This window comes from Nelumbo nucifera, chromosome 2, assembly GCF_055504915.1.
Source record: "Nelumbo nucifera cultivar China Antique chromosome 2, China Antique-T2T, whole genome shotgun sequence".
Lineage (NCBI taxonomy): Eukaryota > Viridiplantae > Streptophyta > Magnoliopsida > Proteales > Nelumbonaceae > Nelumbo > Nelumbo nucifera.
Window position 1 is genome coordinate 61,638,934 of NC_142650.1, and position 17,343 is coordinate 61,656,276.

A 17,343-nucleotide genomic window follows, 5' to 3' on the forward strand; every position below is an offset into this window, starting at 1 on the left:
GTTTTACAGAGATCTTTTTGAGTGGATTGAATTTGAACCACTGCACTTCTGGCACTCACTGCTATTTATGGATCAGGTTTGTTCTGAAATTCTTTCTGCTTGTTTCCAATTATACTGATAGGATCTATGCTTTATTTATCTAACTTGCTTTTATATGACAGTATAACTACGGTGGCATTCAGGCCAGATCCCCTGCTGGAGGTTCTGTTAATATTTCGCATCCTTCTTATGATGCCATAGAATCAGAATCTCAAGTAGAAATTGTATCAAGCTGGAATATAGCTGAATATTTACCAAAGGAGACTCAGGTAGGTAACCATTGTACATGTTTGCTATCATTCCTACTAATTAATTAAGTACTTTTTTTTGCAAATAGAAACAAGATACAAATTGCTAAAATGAGAATTGCAGTTACATGGCTACGGTATTTGGCAGTTTTTTGGTTTCATTGATTACACTTTGATTCATGTGAACTACATATATCAACAGTTGATGTCCATATCTAGTTCTCCTAGTTCTGATTGTTTCAACCATCTTCTGAACTGCTGGGCAGGATCATTTTGTTTTGATTGTTTCTGAATTTATGTACAAGCCATGGAAATATGCACAAAAACAAGCTGAAATTAGTGCTGCTTCGATGGGTGGTGACTTGTGCACTCCATCAATCACCATTGCAGCAGCTGAGAACTTTGAATCACAAGTGACAGGATTTCTTAAAGAGCAGGTATTAAGAAGTTAACTATGACTTGTACATCTTTGCCATTGTTCCTCAATGCTGCAAGCTCTCCAATATATTTATTTCCCCATGTTTTACAGATCAGCTCTTACTTTACGGACAAGCTTCTTAGGATTGTTCGTGATACTGTTTTCCACTTCAGGGGGGTGAACAAATCTGAGAATGATGATGCATCTCATGGAGTACCTCAGGTGGTTGGTTCTGATATACATAAGGGGGATGCTGCATTGGAGTTCATTAAGCATGTCTGTGCTGCTCTTGCTCTTGATCATAATGTTCAGCATGATATTCTGGTAATACATCTAACTCTATATTTCATGATAATATCAAGGAGTCAATTCTCTTTTTTTCTCTATGAAATTCAGTTAAAGCACTGCCATTATACTTGTTTCTAGTTTATATGATATGTTTGAGGCATTGTTCTTTTTTATTTTTGATTGGTAATGGAATTACATAAAAGAGAGAAGTATAAAATATGTAAGGAGAAGGAAAGGAAACAAAAGGAACCATCAACATCAAATCCTAAACAAGGCCTAAACACCTTAGTTATAACTGAACCATGGGCTCTTTTCTGAAACCGAACTAGTACCACCGGTTTTTTGAATTTCCCCGAATCAAAATTGAACCAATACCACTGGTTCATTGGTTCTGGTTTTTGATCATTTTGGTTCTTTGGTTTTCAGTTTTTTAATATTTATACTATATATAATAAATAAATATACAAATATATTTATAATATTTTTATATTATAAATAATTAATAATATATTAATATATTATAAATACTTTAAATATAATATATTTATAATAAATTATATATTATAAATAAATGGTTATAAATATATACAAATATTTATATATATAATATATGATATATATTAAAAATACATTTAATATACATAAAAATATATACTGGTCGATTCAATTAACTGCTACTTTTTTCTAGGTTAATTGAAAGTTGAACTGGTCCTTCAGTTTTCCAAAAAATATCAAACCAAAACCGAACCGAACGGTTTGGTTAATTGCATTTTTCGGTTTGGTTCGGTTTTTTGGTTTCTCAGTTTTTTATGAGCATACCCACTTAGTCATACATAAGAAACCTAGATACTTGTATCAATACCCTAAAAGCAGATTATCATCATAATCTACACCTTGTCCCAGCTACATGGGGTTGGCTAGATGAATCCTGTTTTGCGATTCCATTTTGTTCAGTGCAGCACCATAAAAAATGGACATTCCAAAAGTAGATGCAAAACAAAAAACCCTAAGAAACCATCCCACCACTTGGACAAAGTTTGCCAAACACCTCAGAACCAACAATAAGAAAAAAACCTGCCCTTATACCTCAATCTACATGTCCAGTACCATCCTGAAATGAAACTACTTGTACATAGGATGTAACAAAATAATCATTGAAATAGTAGGGATATTCTAAAAGGCAATTTATTGGAAGTTTTTATTGAATTTTTTGATAGAGGGATCACCAATCAAGGAGTGAATTCTACCTTCATGACCTTGGTACCCAAAAATCTAGAAGCTTGTCACCCTAGAGAGTTTAGACCTATTAGCTTGGTTACCTTCATGGCCTTCAACACCCTTTGTTGAAGTGTTGGACCGTATCTCAGTGGGCAAAGGTGGTAGAAGTTGAATTGCTTGTAGAGTTGGATGCAACTTCCTTTTCCAATTGACTGAGGAGTAGAGCTATCCTCATTGGACCCTTTCTTGTTATTTCTAACATAACCAACATCAGCAAGGGTTAGAATATCAATATTCTTGATACCCAAAACTGGGTATTGGTGCATATTGATATGATCGATACTCTCTTTTTAATTTTTTTGTACTTTTTCTTATTTTATAATCATTAGAGGGTTGGAGTAGAGTCTTGGAATGTTTTAAATGTTTTAATAAACCTATGTATCGATGTTTCCAAGTTTATCTGGGTGCACCAATATGAATACGATTCGAGGCATATTGTATCAATAGTTTTTTACTCCTTGGGCATCAGATGGGGATGTAATTTCTAGCAAGAATCCCTAGTATGCTTGGGTTTCTTGCAAAAATCATAAATGAGCAAATTGATCCATAGAAACACTTTTGAGATGCACTTGCCTCCTACTATCTTCACTACTCACCAAGGGATATGCTTGGGACAATGTAATGTTATTGTTGGAGGGTATGTTTTGCTTGTAATGTTGTATTCAGGGTTGAGTCCTGTTTAAAATTCAAACACCCTGTTTGTTTCCACCAACTTCCTATATGCTTCTACATACTTGGTGCTTTCCTACACAACAGTTTCAAGTAAATCTCCTGCCATAAAGACTTTAGTGTGGAGTAGTATAATGCTTGATGTGGATAGAAAACAAATTACATGCAGCACCTCAAGTATACAACAATAAGCACAAGAAACACCAAGTTGAAAACAATAAAACAAGTTGGATTTTTAGGGATTTCAGACCTGAACCTGAAGTAAAATTCCTCCTGGAACAGTTTCGCTACAGTAACAATGGTAGCAAGCTAGAAGGTGCCAAAATGGGTTGGCTCCTCAAAACCGAATATCCCAATACTTGAAAACCTTAGCTGGGGCTGAGCTACAGCTCAAACAAGAGAGAAAGAACCAAAAAGACCACCGTAGAAACAATCCCCTTCTCCTTTATAAGGCTCATTGGCTTGCTGGACAAGCTAGCTAAAATCTTTACAGATAAACCCCTAGAATGTTTTTCTTTCACAAACAATTCCTTAAGAACAAAATTGACTTCAATCAAACCAACTCCCCAAAAGGTAACTTTTGTTACAAAAAGACCCAAGAGACCAAAACCCAACAGATGTACACCCAAATACCCCTGGCTAGAATCTGAATTATAAAATGACGAAAATACCCCTGGACCCAAATTGTCAACAAATCTACCCAAAAACAACAATTTGGGATCCTAATAAAACATGCAAAATAGAATAGATTCACACGTTTTCTCTTTTTTCTTCTTTTTTTTCCTTCTTTTTTTTGGCCTCATCATTCCTGTTGGGTTAAAAAGAGCTCGACCTTGTGCGAGTTGCAATTTTAGCAGCCTTGCACATGTCTCCATCTAGCTTCATAAACTCCTCTTCACTAATCCAAGAGTCTCAATTGTTGGTTTCCCTTTCCACTTGACCAAGAACCTAAAATAGGCCCCATTTCGAGTGTTGCTGACTTGGACATCTTCTACACCCTCTACTTGTTCAAACTCATTAGAACCCCTGGCTCTTTGTGCTTGTCCTTGCTCATCCTTTGTTGCTGGTTCTAGATCTCCATGGTAACCAAAGAGGTTTGCTACATTAAAAATGGGTGAAATGGACAAATCAATTGGTAGCTCAATTTCATATGCATTGTCACCAAACCATCTCAGCACTTGACATGGACCAATCTTTTTCTACTTCAACTTATGGTAAGTCCTAGCAGGAAACCTCTCAGGCCGCAAATAAACCATGACTAGATCGCCCTCATGAAACTCTTTCATCCGATGATTCTTATCCTTAGTTTCTTTATACCTTTGGTTGCTTTCTTTCATCTTTTCTCTTGAATGGATTCAGCTAAAGTTTCGGCATTATCACTCACTCGTCGCAACCCTATTATAGGAGCTAGATCAACAACACCTTTAGGTGATCGACCACACTCAACCTCAAAAAGGAGTCTTCCTTGTAGATCTATTAATTCAATCATTGAAGGCAAACTCAGCTTGTGGTAGGATAAGATCCCATTGCTTTAAGTAATCTCCAAGTAAACTCCTCAACAAGTTTCCCAAGCTTCAGTTAACCATTTCAGTTTGTCCATTTGTTTGTGGGTGAAATGTACTACTATATTGTAGGGTAGTACCCATATGCTTCCATAAAGTTCTCCAAAAGTGGCTAAGGAATCTTGTGTTATGATCTGATGTGATAGATCTTGGCAATCCATGCAACTGAACAACCTCTTTGAAAAATAAGTTAGCTACATGAGAAGCATCAGAAGCCTTTTGGCAACCAATAAAGTGGGCCATTTTAGAGAAACAACCAACCACAACAAAAATAGTCATTACCCCTAGCTGTTTTTGGCAACCCCAACACAAAATCCATAGTAATATCAGTCCATGGTTCTTCTGGTATGGGTAAAAGAGGATACAAACCTGTATTTTGATGCTTCCCCTTAGATGTTTGGCACGTGTGACACCTATCAACATAGTAGAACACAACCTTTTGTAGTCTCGGCCAAAAGTATCTTTTGGAGACCATTTCAAGTGTCTTCTTGCGGCCAAAATGTCCCTTGCAATGCAAATCAGCAATGAGTAACACCCTCAAATATCTTGATTGAATACACAACCCATTGCCCATGAATAAGTAACCATCATTCCACACAAACTTGGCTCAAATATCCTTGTCACCTGCTACATAGCTTCTGCAAATAGGGCCAAAATAAGGGTCATCTTGGCATTGGTCTTTGACATAGTTGTCAAGGCGACGCCTAGGCAGGGAGGCAACAAGGCGCCCTTGGAGGCTCGCCTTGCCTAGTTGCCAAGCAGTTTTATGCACTAGGTTATAAAATACTTTTATATATATATATATATATATATATATATATTTTGACATTATAATTATAAAATAGACATTATTAAACTAGAATATTCATTTTATGTGTTTATATACTAATTTCTTTTTATTATTTTCTTATTTTGTTAGGGTTTAATCAACACAAACATTGCTAACACCCATGGTTCAAAGTATCGATCCACCTGTGTGTTGGTAGAGGTGTATCGGTACTTATAACGATACTCCCCCTATTGATTAAACCCTAAAAAATTTCAAAACCTGAACCAATAAGCAAGGGAAGAACTTAAAATTTTGCCTAATCAACACATTTTCTTCTTCAATATCTTCTTCTTCTTCTTCCACTTTTTCTTTTCTTCTTTCCTATAACAAAAGTAGGGGTTCAGCCCCTATATTTTTTGAATTTTCTTTCCTTTGTTCTTTTTCTTTTCATAAAATGTTGATTTTCTAGATTTAAACATGAAATGTGTACTTCTCTTATGAAAATTATGAATAATTGTTAAGGAAAGATGGTTATGGAACCTAGGGAACTACCCTAGGATATATGGTTTTACTTAAAAAAAATCTATCTCCTAGGTGTCGCCTAGGTGACAAGGTCGCCTAGGTGCCTTGAAAATTATGGTCTTTGATGGAGCTGAATCTCACAACATTAGTGGACATTGTGGTCACCAAGGGAACTCTCCTACAGTTCTACTAAGTGCATCGGCTACCCTGTACAATGGCATGAAATTAAACATCATAAGTGGCATACCTCCTAGTGTCATTGAGTTTTTCACTAAAGTAAGCAATTGGATGGCCTTCTTTGGTAAGGACAGCTCCAATCCCAACATGTGAGGCACCACATTCAACTTTAAAGAGCTTGTTAAAATCAGGTAAAGCTAGTATTGAAGCCTTGGTCATCCTCATCTTAGTTCTTGGAAGCTTTTTTCAGCTGCGGAAGTCCAAGTAAATTCACCAACTTTCAAGCATTCAGTAAGGGGTGCCACAATAGTGCTGAAATTCTTTATAAATCAGTGATAAAATGTTGCTAACCCATGGAAACTACGAATTTCAGTTAAACAGTCCACTCTTGAATAGCTTGAACCTTTTTGTTGATCCCCTTCAATCTCCTTGGCTGAAACAACATACCCCCAAAACACCAACCGATCTGTCATAAATTTACACTTTTTCAAATTTATATATAGCTGATTTTGTCTCAAGACTTGTAGGACTGCTCTCAAGTGTTCTAAGTGTCTATCATGATCTTTGTTGTGGATGAGTATGTCATCAAAATAAACCACAAACTTCCCCATAAATGGTGTTAGAACTTGGCTCATGAACCTCATAAAGGTAGTAAGAGTATTAACTGTAATCTTGTTAATAGCACGACTGTCAACACACATACGCGAACTACCATCTTTCTTTGGTATGAGCAAAGCTGGTACAACACATGGACTTAAGCTCTCATGGATCAGCCCCTTCTTCAACAACTCCGTTACTTGTCTTTGGAGCTCCTCATGTTTCTTAGGGCTCATTATATAGTGGGGTAAGTTAGGCAATGCTGCTCCTGGCACTAAATCTATATGATGTTGTACATCTCTTAGAGGAGGAAGGCCATTGGGTAATTCCTCAGGCATTACATCAGCATACTCATGAAGTAGCTTCTTCACCATCTCTGGAATAGGTGTTTCTTTGCTAGCTTCTTTTGCAACTAGCACATAAACAACATCCAAATTGCCACATTCTTGAGCCAATTTATCTAAGGTGAAGAGAGTAGTGGTTGGCTTAGTTTCCTTCTTTGGAAATGAATCAAATTGCATTGGTTTAAGAGTCATCTTCTTATTGTCTTTCACAAGCTGTATGTATTGTCCCCATAATGAATGGTTTTACGGTCATATTGCCATAGGTGTCCCAAAAGAATATGGCATGCATCCATTGGGACAACATCACACCATACCGGTTCTTCAAATGTATTATTAATAGAAAAATTAACTAAGTATTTAGAAGAAACTCTTACCTCATTTCCTTTGTTGAACCACAAAATGCGATATGGTCGGGTGTTGAATAGTCTTGAGCTGCAACTTATCCACCATCTCTTGAGAAACAAGATTCTCACTACTCTCGCTATCAATAATCAGGTTACACAACTTCCCACCAGTTGTAGAATGTGTTTTAAAGATATTTTTTCTCAACCAATCCCCTGGTAGTGGTTCTTGAGTTGCAACCATGGAGTGCCATATCACTAGAGCTTCACCCTCAATGTCCCCATCCAAGTTTTCTTCTTGTAAAGCATTAGTTTCAGCCACTTGTCCATCCTCAACATGACCTATATCATCTTGTTGTTCATCAATGACTAAATCAACGAGATGTGTTTGCCCTTCAATCCTTCTCTTAGGACATTCATTTGAACGATGCCCCAATTCTATACACCTGAAACATCTAATAATAGGCTGCCCTTGACTACTCTTTGTTGCGTTTGAGGTCCCTTGGATTGTAAATCGTGTTTGGTTAATCGCACGACCCTTACCAACCCCAACGCTTAAACCTATTGATGAAGATGTACCTTGGACAGCACTTAGTTTTCACCCCGAACTCCGACTCAGTTGAGCTTCAACCTTTGGAGCTAGTTGATATGCATCCTTTACCTTATATGGGCAATGTAGGTTGACTTGATCTTGTATTGGCAACCTCAAACCATTGATATATCTACTAACTTTTTGCTGTTCAGTTTCTATCATATTACTCCGAAGAGTTAATCTATTAAACTCTTTTGTGTACTCTTTTACACTCTTTTCCTATTGCCTCAAATTCGGTACCCTTTGGTTAAGAGTTTGCTCATAATCTGGTGGTAAGAATTGTGATTTCAGCTTTCTTTCATTCTTTCCCAAGAACGAACTTTTCTTCTCCCCTTTCTTTCTCTGTCCCTTTGGTAATTTTTCCACCAATCGAAGCCCGTCCCACGTATCTTTGCTGTTACAAGCTTCACTTTTCTTTCTTCATTCATTTCTTTTCAATCAAAATAGTTTTCAATGCTGTCCAATCAATCTAGAAACTCTTCAGGTTCCAACTTACCATCAAACTCGTTAATATGAAGTTGAACACTATGCCCTTGATTGGACTGTAAAGCTTGCACTATTCGGTCTTCTCACCACTGGTTATTATTCCTTACATGCTGATCACCCTCAGGTTGCTCAATATCTTCACTAATAACGTCAGCAGGCTGTTCATCAACTCTAGGAGCTTGTCTTCTTCTTCCTAGCCCCAAATCACTTTCTATGTCACCATCCCTAGTAGCATTTTGAGCTACAAGTTGAGCAAGATGTTCAATCTGCTCTTGCAGCCCTCTTATAGCCTTTTAGAAAACCTCTACAGTGACATGTTGTGGTCTTTTACCACCCCTACCAAGTCCACCCCTTGTAGCTATAACAATACAGCAAAACACAACAAGGAGATGAACTTTGAAGCAAACCCAAAGAAAGAACTTGCTTTGGTACCACTTGATGTGGACATAAAACAAATTACATGCAGTACCTCAAGTATACAACAATAAGCACAAGAAACACCAACTTGAAAACAACAAAACTCCTCTTGGAACAGTTCCACTATAGTAACGATGGCAGCAAGATGGCCTTCCGCTTGGACACACAGCGATAGAGGGATTGGAAGGTGCCAAAATGGGTCAACTCCTTAAAACCCTAGTTGGGGCTGAACTACAGCTCAAACAAGAGAGAAAGAACCAAAAAGACCCCCATAGAAACAGCCCCCTTCTCCTTTATAAGACTCACTAGCTTACTTGACAAGTTAGCTAAAATCTTTACACATAAACCCCTAGAATGTTTTTCTTCCACAAATAACTTGAGAACAAAACTAACTTCAAACCAACCCCCCAAAAGATAACTTTTGTTACAAAAAGACCCAAGAGACCAAAACCCAACGGCCCTTGACCAAAAACAACAATTTGGGATCCTACTACAAAAACATGCAAAACAGCATACATTCACATTTATTTCTTTCTTTTTTTTGGCCTCATCAATGCCAGAGGCTTCTCCCCATGTTTCAATTTATTGACGTCATTTTTCAATTTGTATGCCCTATCAACATTCTTCTTCTAAGAACATGTCTCAACCACACAATCCCATACTTCCTTGGCTGAATCCATTCCACAAATAATGCTTACTAGTGTGAGTTTGCATTGAATTTACAAGCCATCCCAATCACCATGTAATTTTCCTACATCCACTTCTCGTAGGAAGTATTAGTCTCTGGTTTCTTAGTACTACCTTTAAGATACCTATTTTCTCTCTACTACACAGATGCGTATGGACTGAGCCCACTTCAAGCAGTTTGTCCTATCTAAGTTTATTGCAGTCACATGATTGTAGAAACTATCTACCATAGTTTTCAAGGTGTCTAGGCGATTCTGGGCGACACTGGGGCACCTAGTCGCCTAGGCGATAAAAATTTTATAATATAAAAATCTGACTTTTGGCTAGTTTCCTAGTTTTATATACCACTCAGCACGTATGTTAATTGAAAAAATAACAATTCTCTTTATTAAGAACATTAAATTTCCTCTAAAAATGTGGCAAATCATCACATCTAAAAGATAAAAATCTTTTACATATATTAATTTCATTATTTTCAAAAATAATACTACTATAATAAGTATTTAATAGAGAAAATTCATATTAATTAGCAGCTAAAGATGGTTATCAACTTTATATGATAAATATTCAAGATGGAAAGTAAAATAGAAAAAAAACAAGGATGGAGTTTCTGTTTTATTTAATTAGAGAGAGAGAATAGAAAAAAAAATAATTTTATTATTCTATTATTTCTTTCCTCTTTCTTTTCTTTCTTTCTTTCTTTTTCTCTTCTGAAAACCCTTCGATCTTTTAAATTTCAATAGTAAAACATTAAAACAAAGTATAATTGATATATATAGCATATAATAAAATGTATTAACACATACATTAATAAGATACAACAATATAAATGATATTATAAAAGGCATCCGCCTTGTCATTTTTGCCGCCTAGGCGGGCACTTAGTTGCCTAGGCGGGTGCCTAGTCGCCTAGAAGGACGCCTAGTTGCTAAAAGTCAAGGCGTTTGGGAGAGGCGCCCAGCCAAGGGCGTCTAGTCGCCTAGGCGACGCCTTGACAACTATGTACAGACCCCATTGGACCAACCTCGGGATCCATACCGTGCTTAGAATCAAGTCCAGATTTCTCCATTGACTCAATAAATCACTAAAAGCCTCATTGTAAACAAAAATAAGGTAGCACACCTATAAAACAACTGGTCTACAACGAGTCCCCCTTCATTGAAGATAAATACCTCAACCTGGGAACCCAGGCGAATTGGAGAAAGTGCAGCTGTTCCTACGAGTAGTTCCAAATCAATCTCCAATGCAGATCGATCCCGAGAGTCCACAAGGTTTCTTTAGACTAAGTGACAGTCTGAAACTTCCCAATTGTAGTGACTATAATTCTAGGTTGAAAATGCATTTTTTGCACACTAATGATGCAAACCATTTTAGTGATCTACACTTGCATGAACCCAACACCCCTATTTTATTTTCCCTTTTTGTAAGGGATGCAAACCATTTCTAAAACATTGTTAGTTGCTTTGTGTCCCCTGTCCGAGGGTCTTGCTAACAATATTCTGGATGCATGCTTTAATAGGCTGAAAATCAATTGGATTTAACCTGATTTGAATTCGAACCTGGTTAGTTTAAGTCAGATTTGGCTGTCTGTTTGGACAAAAAAGGACAGCCCTGTGCACAAGGCTCTTTCCAATATGGGGTCTGGGGAGGGACAAATGTATACAACCTTACCAGATAACAGAGAGGGTGTTTCCAAGATTTGAACCCTGGTCACCTAGGTCGCAATGGGCAACCTAACTATTGTGCCAAAGCCCACCCTTGTGTCTGTTAGCCATAATTAGTTCAAATTGAAATTTAAAATATGATCCATTTACTAATTGACTTAAATTGAATATTGCTTGATCCAATCTGATTCAATTATTATATATGCATATAAAGAAATACTGTTTTTTTGTGCCCATAATTTAACAATGGATATGGCATTAAAGGAATGCTGAAACAGGATTCATGTTGCTGACCCCATATGGTTGGGATAAGGCTTGGATGATGATGATATGAAAAAAATTATTGTTTTTTTGTATTAAAATTCTTTGGAATTAAGAGGGACTTCGGATTTAGGTATATCTATTTTTCTATTTATAGTACATATTTTATTTTATATTTAATTTTGTAAATATATACTAATATTTTTTTTTTTATATGCAACGATAAATTTCATTAAATAGAATGGCCATACCGCTCAAAGAGAAAACAGCAAGCCAATATATTGATACTTTAATTCAATTGGATATCTGGAAATGTTAAATTGAATTTGAATTTGTATTTTATATGTACTTCAAATATCAAATTGAATTCAGATCTATAGATTCTTTTTAGATCAGATTAGCATATACCCCTATCTGAATTTGATCTGGTCCCTTTGCAGCCCTAGATTTTTATCCCTTTCCAACAAATATTGTATTTCCTTCAAAAGAATTATATTTCATGTTTAAATATTCGGTAATTATTAAATTTCACGGGATAGTACATGGGCCTGCAAGTAGGGCTGTCAATTGGATTGGATTTGGTCCAATCTGATCAAGTCCAATGTGAGTCCATTAAAAATGGACGCAATCCAATCTAATGAATATTTTGGACTGGTCCAATTCAATGTTTGGACCGCCCAATCTGTTCAAATTTGTTTTAGTTTAGATTAATTCTAACCCAAACTTGGTCCATTGACACCTATATCTTATCTTCTTCTATCAACGGACCAGATTTTGGCTCAATCCAACCCAATTCAATATAAATTCATTATGGATGGATCAGGTTCAATCCAATAAATACTTTGGACCATTAAGTCTGGGCTGATCCAATTCACTATGAATTGTTGGTCTGTCCAATCCATCCAAATTGATTTTGGTTTGGACAGGATCCAATCCAAAACCGGTCCATTGATCTACCTGCAAATCACATTCAGGCTTAACCTTACATTTTCCCATCCCCATATTTGGCTTTGAATATATATTTAATTGCAGTTATGATCTTGGGAGCCACAGCCTTTCCTTGACAAGCTAAATATGTAATGATACTTGAACATGTTCACTCTGTTTCTGTGATGATTCCTTAAAATTGTCTTTAGAAGGGTTGATAAAGTCTGCTTCCATGTTCTTTATTCTACAGGTCATGAGGAAGAATTTGTTAAAATATGTACGTGTTAGGGAGTTTGCTCCAGAAGCTGAGTTTCATGATCCCTGTGTATCGTTCACCTTGCCAAATGTTATTTGCAGGTATGAAAATAAAGGAAAATTCCCAGATGATATTTTTGTATTGTCCAGCCATGATGAGAAAAGGTTATCTTCCTATAGTAATAGGCATTAGGCTTATTCTTTGGGGTGCATGACATTTATATCTTTAAACAATGTGAAGGAAAATGTTACATTAACTAAGAATGCATTTAAAGTTGAACTGACATGAATATAGACCAAATTAAGAGTTGAGATTGGAGAAGTTGAGAACCTGAAACGAGTATCACCTCTTACACAAAAACGGTCTGGTGGCCTATTCCTTTTGACCTATTACACTGTATGCTACGGAAAAGGTAAAGAATGGTCATTACCCAATGTTGATCCACCTATGTGGGGTCTTGGAAGTATACTGGTTACAGTCCTAACTTTTGGCATTTTTCCACACAAAGTGGCTGCCCTCAGACTTGGACCTACATTTTCATGCTTGCCAGCCCGAAATTTTTATCATTACACCAAGTAATCCCCCCCCCCTCCTAGAATTGTTCGGTACATCAGAGAGATCAACAAAGTTTGGAGGAAAGTTCCTCCATAGTTCATACTAAAATATCCCTAAATGACTTGGCTTTCTGAGCAATACAGTGAGCTATTCTATTAGAATTTCTACTTACATGATAAAATGAAATAAAATCAAAACAAGAAGCAACAGATTTGATCTCATCCAATGCATCCCACAAGGTCCAAGGAATTGAAGCTTTGGATCCTTTGAGGGCGAGAATCAAAAGAAGAAAAATCTAAGAACGCATTCAACAGTTGGCACTTTCCAATTCTGCAACCTTGCAAACTGAATAGAAAACAAAATAGCTTGACATTCAACTTCCAAGCACCAAATTTTAAATGAAGAGGTTCACCTGCAGCACCCTAAAAGGACCCTGAACTTGACCAAACTAGTACACCTAGGGGTGCAACTTGGGTGGGTTGGGTTGGGTTGGGTTGAAGGTCAGCCCAAGCCCAACCTAAAGGTGCAAACCTCAGGTTCGGGCCCCTGGCCCAACATGAGGTTAAGCCCAAGTTTATCAACCCAGCTTGAGCTTTATCCAACACAACTCGGGTTGGGCTTGGGCTTGGGTTAGTCAATCTTGGGTGGGTTGGTTGGGTTTGAAAGAATTTATGTATATATCTTTATGTAGTAATCTTTTATTGGGCTTTGTGGTCCATTTTAAGAGTACAATTGATAAAAAATATGTACAAATTCCATTTACAAATGTACAAATACATAATTAGAAAAACAAGATATTTTTCCATAAATACAACACACATATGTATGCATTTTTTCAAGCATGCCCGGGTTGGGTCGGGTCGGGTCGGGCTTGGGTTGGACCTGCCCATGTTGCACCCCTAAACACACCAAATAAACTCTGACCTTCATTGGAGATCCCCTCCATCACCCCAAATCCGAATGGAATCCTGCCTTCTCTCAACCCGTTTGCTTCCCATTTTAATAATCCTTGGTGCAGCTTCACAGGCAAACCCAAAATTATTAGTGCTAGCCCCATAAAGAGGTATTAAACATTGATTTAAAAGGCGTGCCTAGGTGCTCAGGTGAGGGACATTTGCAAGGCACATTTTAAGGTATGTGCCTTGCCTAGTCCTTAGGCACAACACTTTGAAAAGGGGATATGGACATAGCAAGTACACTCTATGTCCATAATAAGTAGGAATATGGACATAGCAAGTACACTCTAATACTTTGAGAGGAGTAGGACACTAGGAGAAAGAAGTTTGGAGGGGGATTCAAGTAGCAGTAAGAACTGCATCCCCCCCAAAACTTCACAAGAACATGAGATGCAAACATATTGCTTCTAGTTATCTATGTGATTTTCCAATTCAGAAGTTCAAATATAGTTGCATGTTCTTAGTTGATATTTTTGTCATGAAATCAATTTCTTTGGGCACTTCATGGGTATTTCTTTGTACTTCATTGAAATTTGTCATGTTTTTGGGAGAATATGTTTCTCTCCTATACTGCTTTTATAGGAGCAATGACTTTACTGCTTAAATAGTTTGTATCATAACTTCTCTATTAATAAAATATTTGAGTTGATCAAAAAATGTCTCACTCCTATGTATCCTTATCATCAGTTGAATCAATATGATGAGCTCTGAGAAAATTTCGTTGTTTTGAAACTAGTTATTAATTTAGATTCTGTCGCAGCTACTGCAATGATTGCAGAGATCTAGATTTGTGTCGGGATTCAGCTTTGCTAGCCCAGGAGTGGCGATGTTCCATGCCACAGTGTGGGCAGCCCTATGATCGTGAACAAATGGAGAATGCTCTTCTCCAAATTGTCCGGCAAAGAGAACGTCTCTATCATCTTCAGGACCTTGTTTGCCTCAAGTGCAACCAAATTAAAGCTGCACATCTAGCTGAGCAGTGTGCCTGTGCTGGTTCATTCAGGTGCAAGGAAGATGTGTCCGAATTCTTTAGTAAAATGCAAGTTTTCCTGAAAATAGCTGTCAATCAAACATTCAAACTTCTTGAAGAATGTAGTCTGTGGACCCTAGAAGTTCGATAAAAGTAGCATCTGCTTCTCTGATCCCAAACTCAATCTGCATTGATTCATAGAGAGCTGCCTTCCCTTGGTTGACCTCAGGGATTCCTTTTCCTGAATGCACTTGTAGTCTGCTGCAAATTAATGTATTATATAACCAGGTTAGGCATGGATAGGAGGGCAGCTTATGCCTAAAGCTGAGGCAATGTGACAGGCTTCTTTTTCAGAGGAGATTGAGCTACAGAACTATATTCACTGCTCGCATACAAAAGCAACTTCTGTGGAATTGTTCATAATCAGTTTTGTGGGTCTATTGTGCAGTCACTGTTGGTATTTTCAATTATGAAAGCTCAAGAGCTGCCCAGGTGATTCTAAAACAGAAGTGATGTACCCCCTAATTGGTGCCTCATCTTCATTTGCAGAGTTCAATATATTCTCAAAAGCTTTAGTAATTTTGTGTAAGTTTGATTTTGTATAATAGCTTATTATATTTTTGGTTGAAAGTTGGTTTATTATTGAGGCATGTATTTCGTAGCCCTTGTATTATTACCAGGTACTACGGTCAATGTTGTAAATCTATCTATGCTTATCATTAATCCAACCGTTGAGTTTATAAGCTGTCATGATGTTAACACCACAAATAATTCCGATTGAGAACCAACTCCTAGATCGACTCTTTAGAAGTTAAAACCAAATCTTATGCTCGGAAAATTATCTAACTTGGTAGTTGGAAACACATCCAATATCAAAGTTGTTTCCCCATCTTCCCCAGATCTACATAAGGTTTACCATATCTGAAGAAAACTAGAAAAGTTCGAAAGATATCCCGTCAGTTGTCTCAGACAAAATTAGAAACTTCCATGTCCGACTGCAGGACGCAATTTTATCTGGGGAAAAACACAAGTGAAAGCCTACTTTGCTGGTACTCTAGGTCTTCGAGTATTGAGGTTAGTCTGACGACCGTAGCCATCCTTTGACCATTGCTGGTTTTAAAATTTTGGAGGAAATTCTGAATTTGAAGCTCTATTTATAATCCCCACAGGCTGTATAGGTAAGTTGTAGGCTTGTAGCACGAGATTTTGTATGGAACGGCTAGCTGTGATGCACTTGTGGATATTGAAGATTGGCTTAATCTATCGTCTTGAATGATGTGGATGTCCCCAATGACATCAATTTTCTATTCAGCCCTTAAACAAAAAGTTGTTTATGAATCACATCCACATTTTAGAAAATTGACATGAATAATGAACTACATGTTTTGTATCAACCAACATGTGGCACTAGTGAAGTAATTTGATTTAACACCATTCCTCGAAAGCCCATATGTATCTTCCGATCAGTGGCATGCATTGATTATGTTGCTCTATATCAACGTATACAAACCAATTTTTTGAAATTTAATTTAATTGTTTATTAAGTATGCCATTGAACTCCTTGAATCCCACTTAAATCATTAATTGTGCACTTAATGACATTTTATTTCCCATCATTATTTGTTCTCGTTTTTCAAATTTGAATTTGCATATCATATATGTATCTAAGAATTTTTAATAGATATGATGTATTTTTAAATTAAGATTGTCATCATCATCCATGCCTAATCCCAACTATATGGGGTCCACTACATGAATCCTATTTCGCCATTTCATTCTATTTAAAACCATATCCACTGTTAAATTAATAAATTATTAGTGTTTATTTCAATTTTTACTACTATCCATGTCTTTTTTGGTCTACCCCTAGCTTTTTTAGCCCCTTTCATTAGTAACAAATCATTTCTAATTGGAGTTGGTGCTGGTCATTTATGCACATGATCAAATTATATAAGTTTTCTCTCATTTTATCACTTATTGGAACTATTCCTAAGTTCCTTTGGATGATTTTATTTTTGATCCTATACTATTTAGTTTTTCCATTCATCCATCTCAACATTTACATTTCTGCCATAACCACTTTCTAAACATTATTTCTTGATTGCCTAGCACTCTATTCCATACAACATAGCTGGCCTTATAGTTGTTTTATAGAATTTTCCTTTTAATTTAAATGGTATTTTCCTATTACGCAAAAGTCTAAATGCACTCCCTCCATTTTATCTAACCTAATTTAATACTCTTAGGTGACATCCTCTTCAATTTCTCCCTTGTTATGAATTATTGAAGAAGGTACTGAAAATAGTCACATTGAGTTATC

General features: G+C 36.7%; 1 protein-coding gene across 1 annotated transcript in view; it reads left to right on the top strand.

The window, feature by feature from the left end:
- The window catches only part of LOC104586917 (DNA polymerase epsilon catalytic subunit A-like), an 89,118-nt gene extending 73,367 nt beyond the window's left edge, over positions 1–15,751 (top strand). The window contains exons 44-49 of the mRNA XM_010244310.2: positions 10–76; positions 162–308; positions 554–724; positions 817–1,029; positions 12,537–12,643; positions 14,814–15,751. Coding sequence (XP_010242612.1) covers positions 10–76; positions 162–308; positions 554–724; positions 817–1,029; positions 12,537–12,643; positions 14,814–15,174 — 1,066 coding nt within the window. The 3' untranslated portion in view covers positions 15,175–15,751. The remainder of the gene's footprint in view (positions 1–9; positions 77–161; positions 309–553; positions 725–816; positions 1,030–12,536; positions 12,644–14,813) is intronic.
- Positions 15,752–17,343: the final 1,592 nt, after the last annotated feature.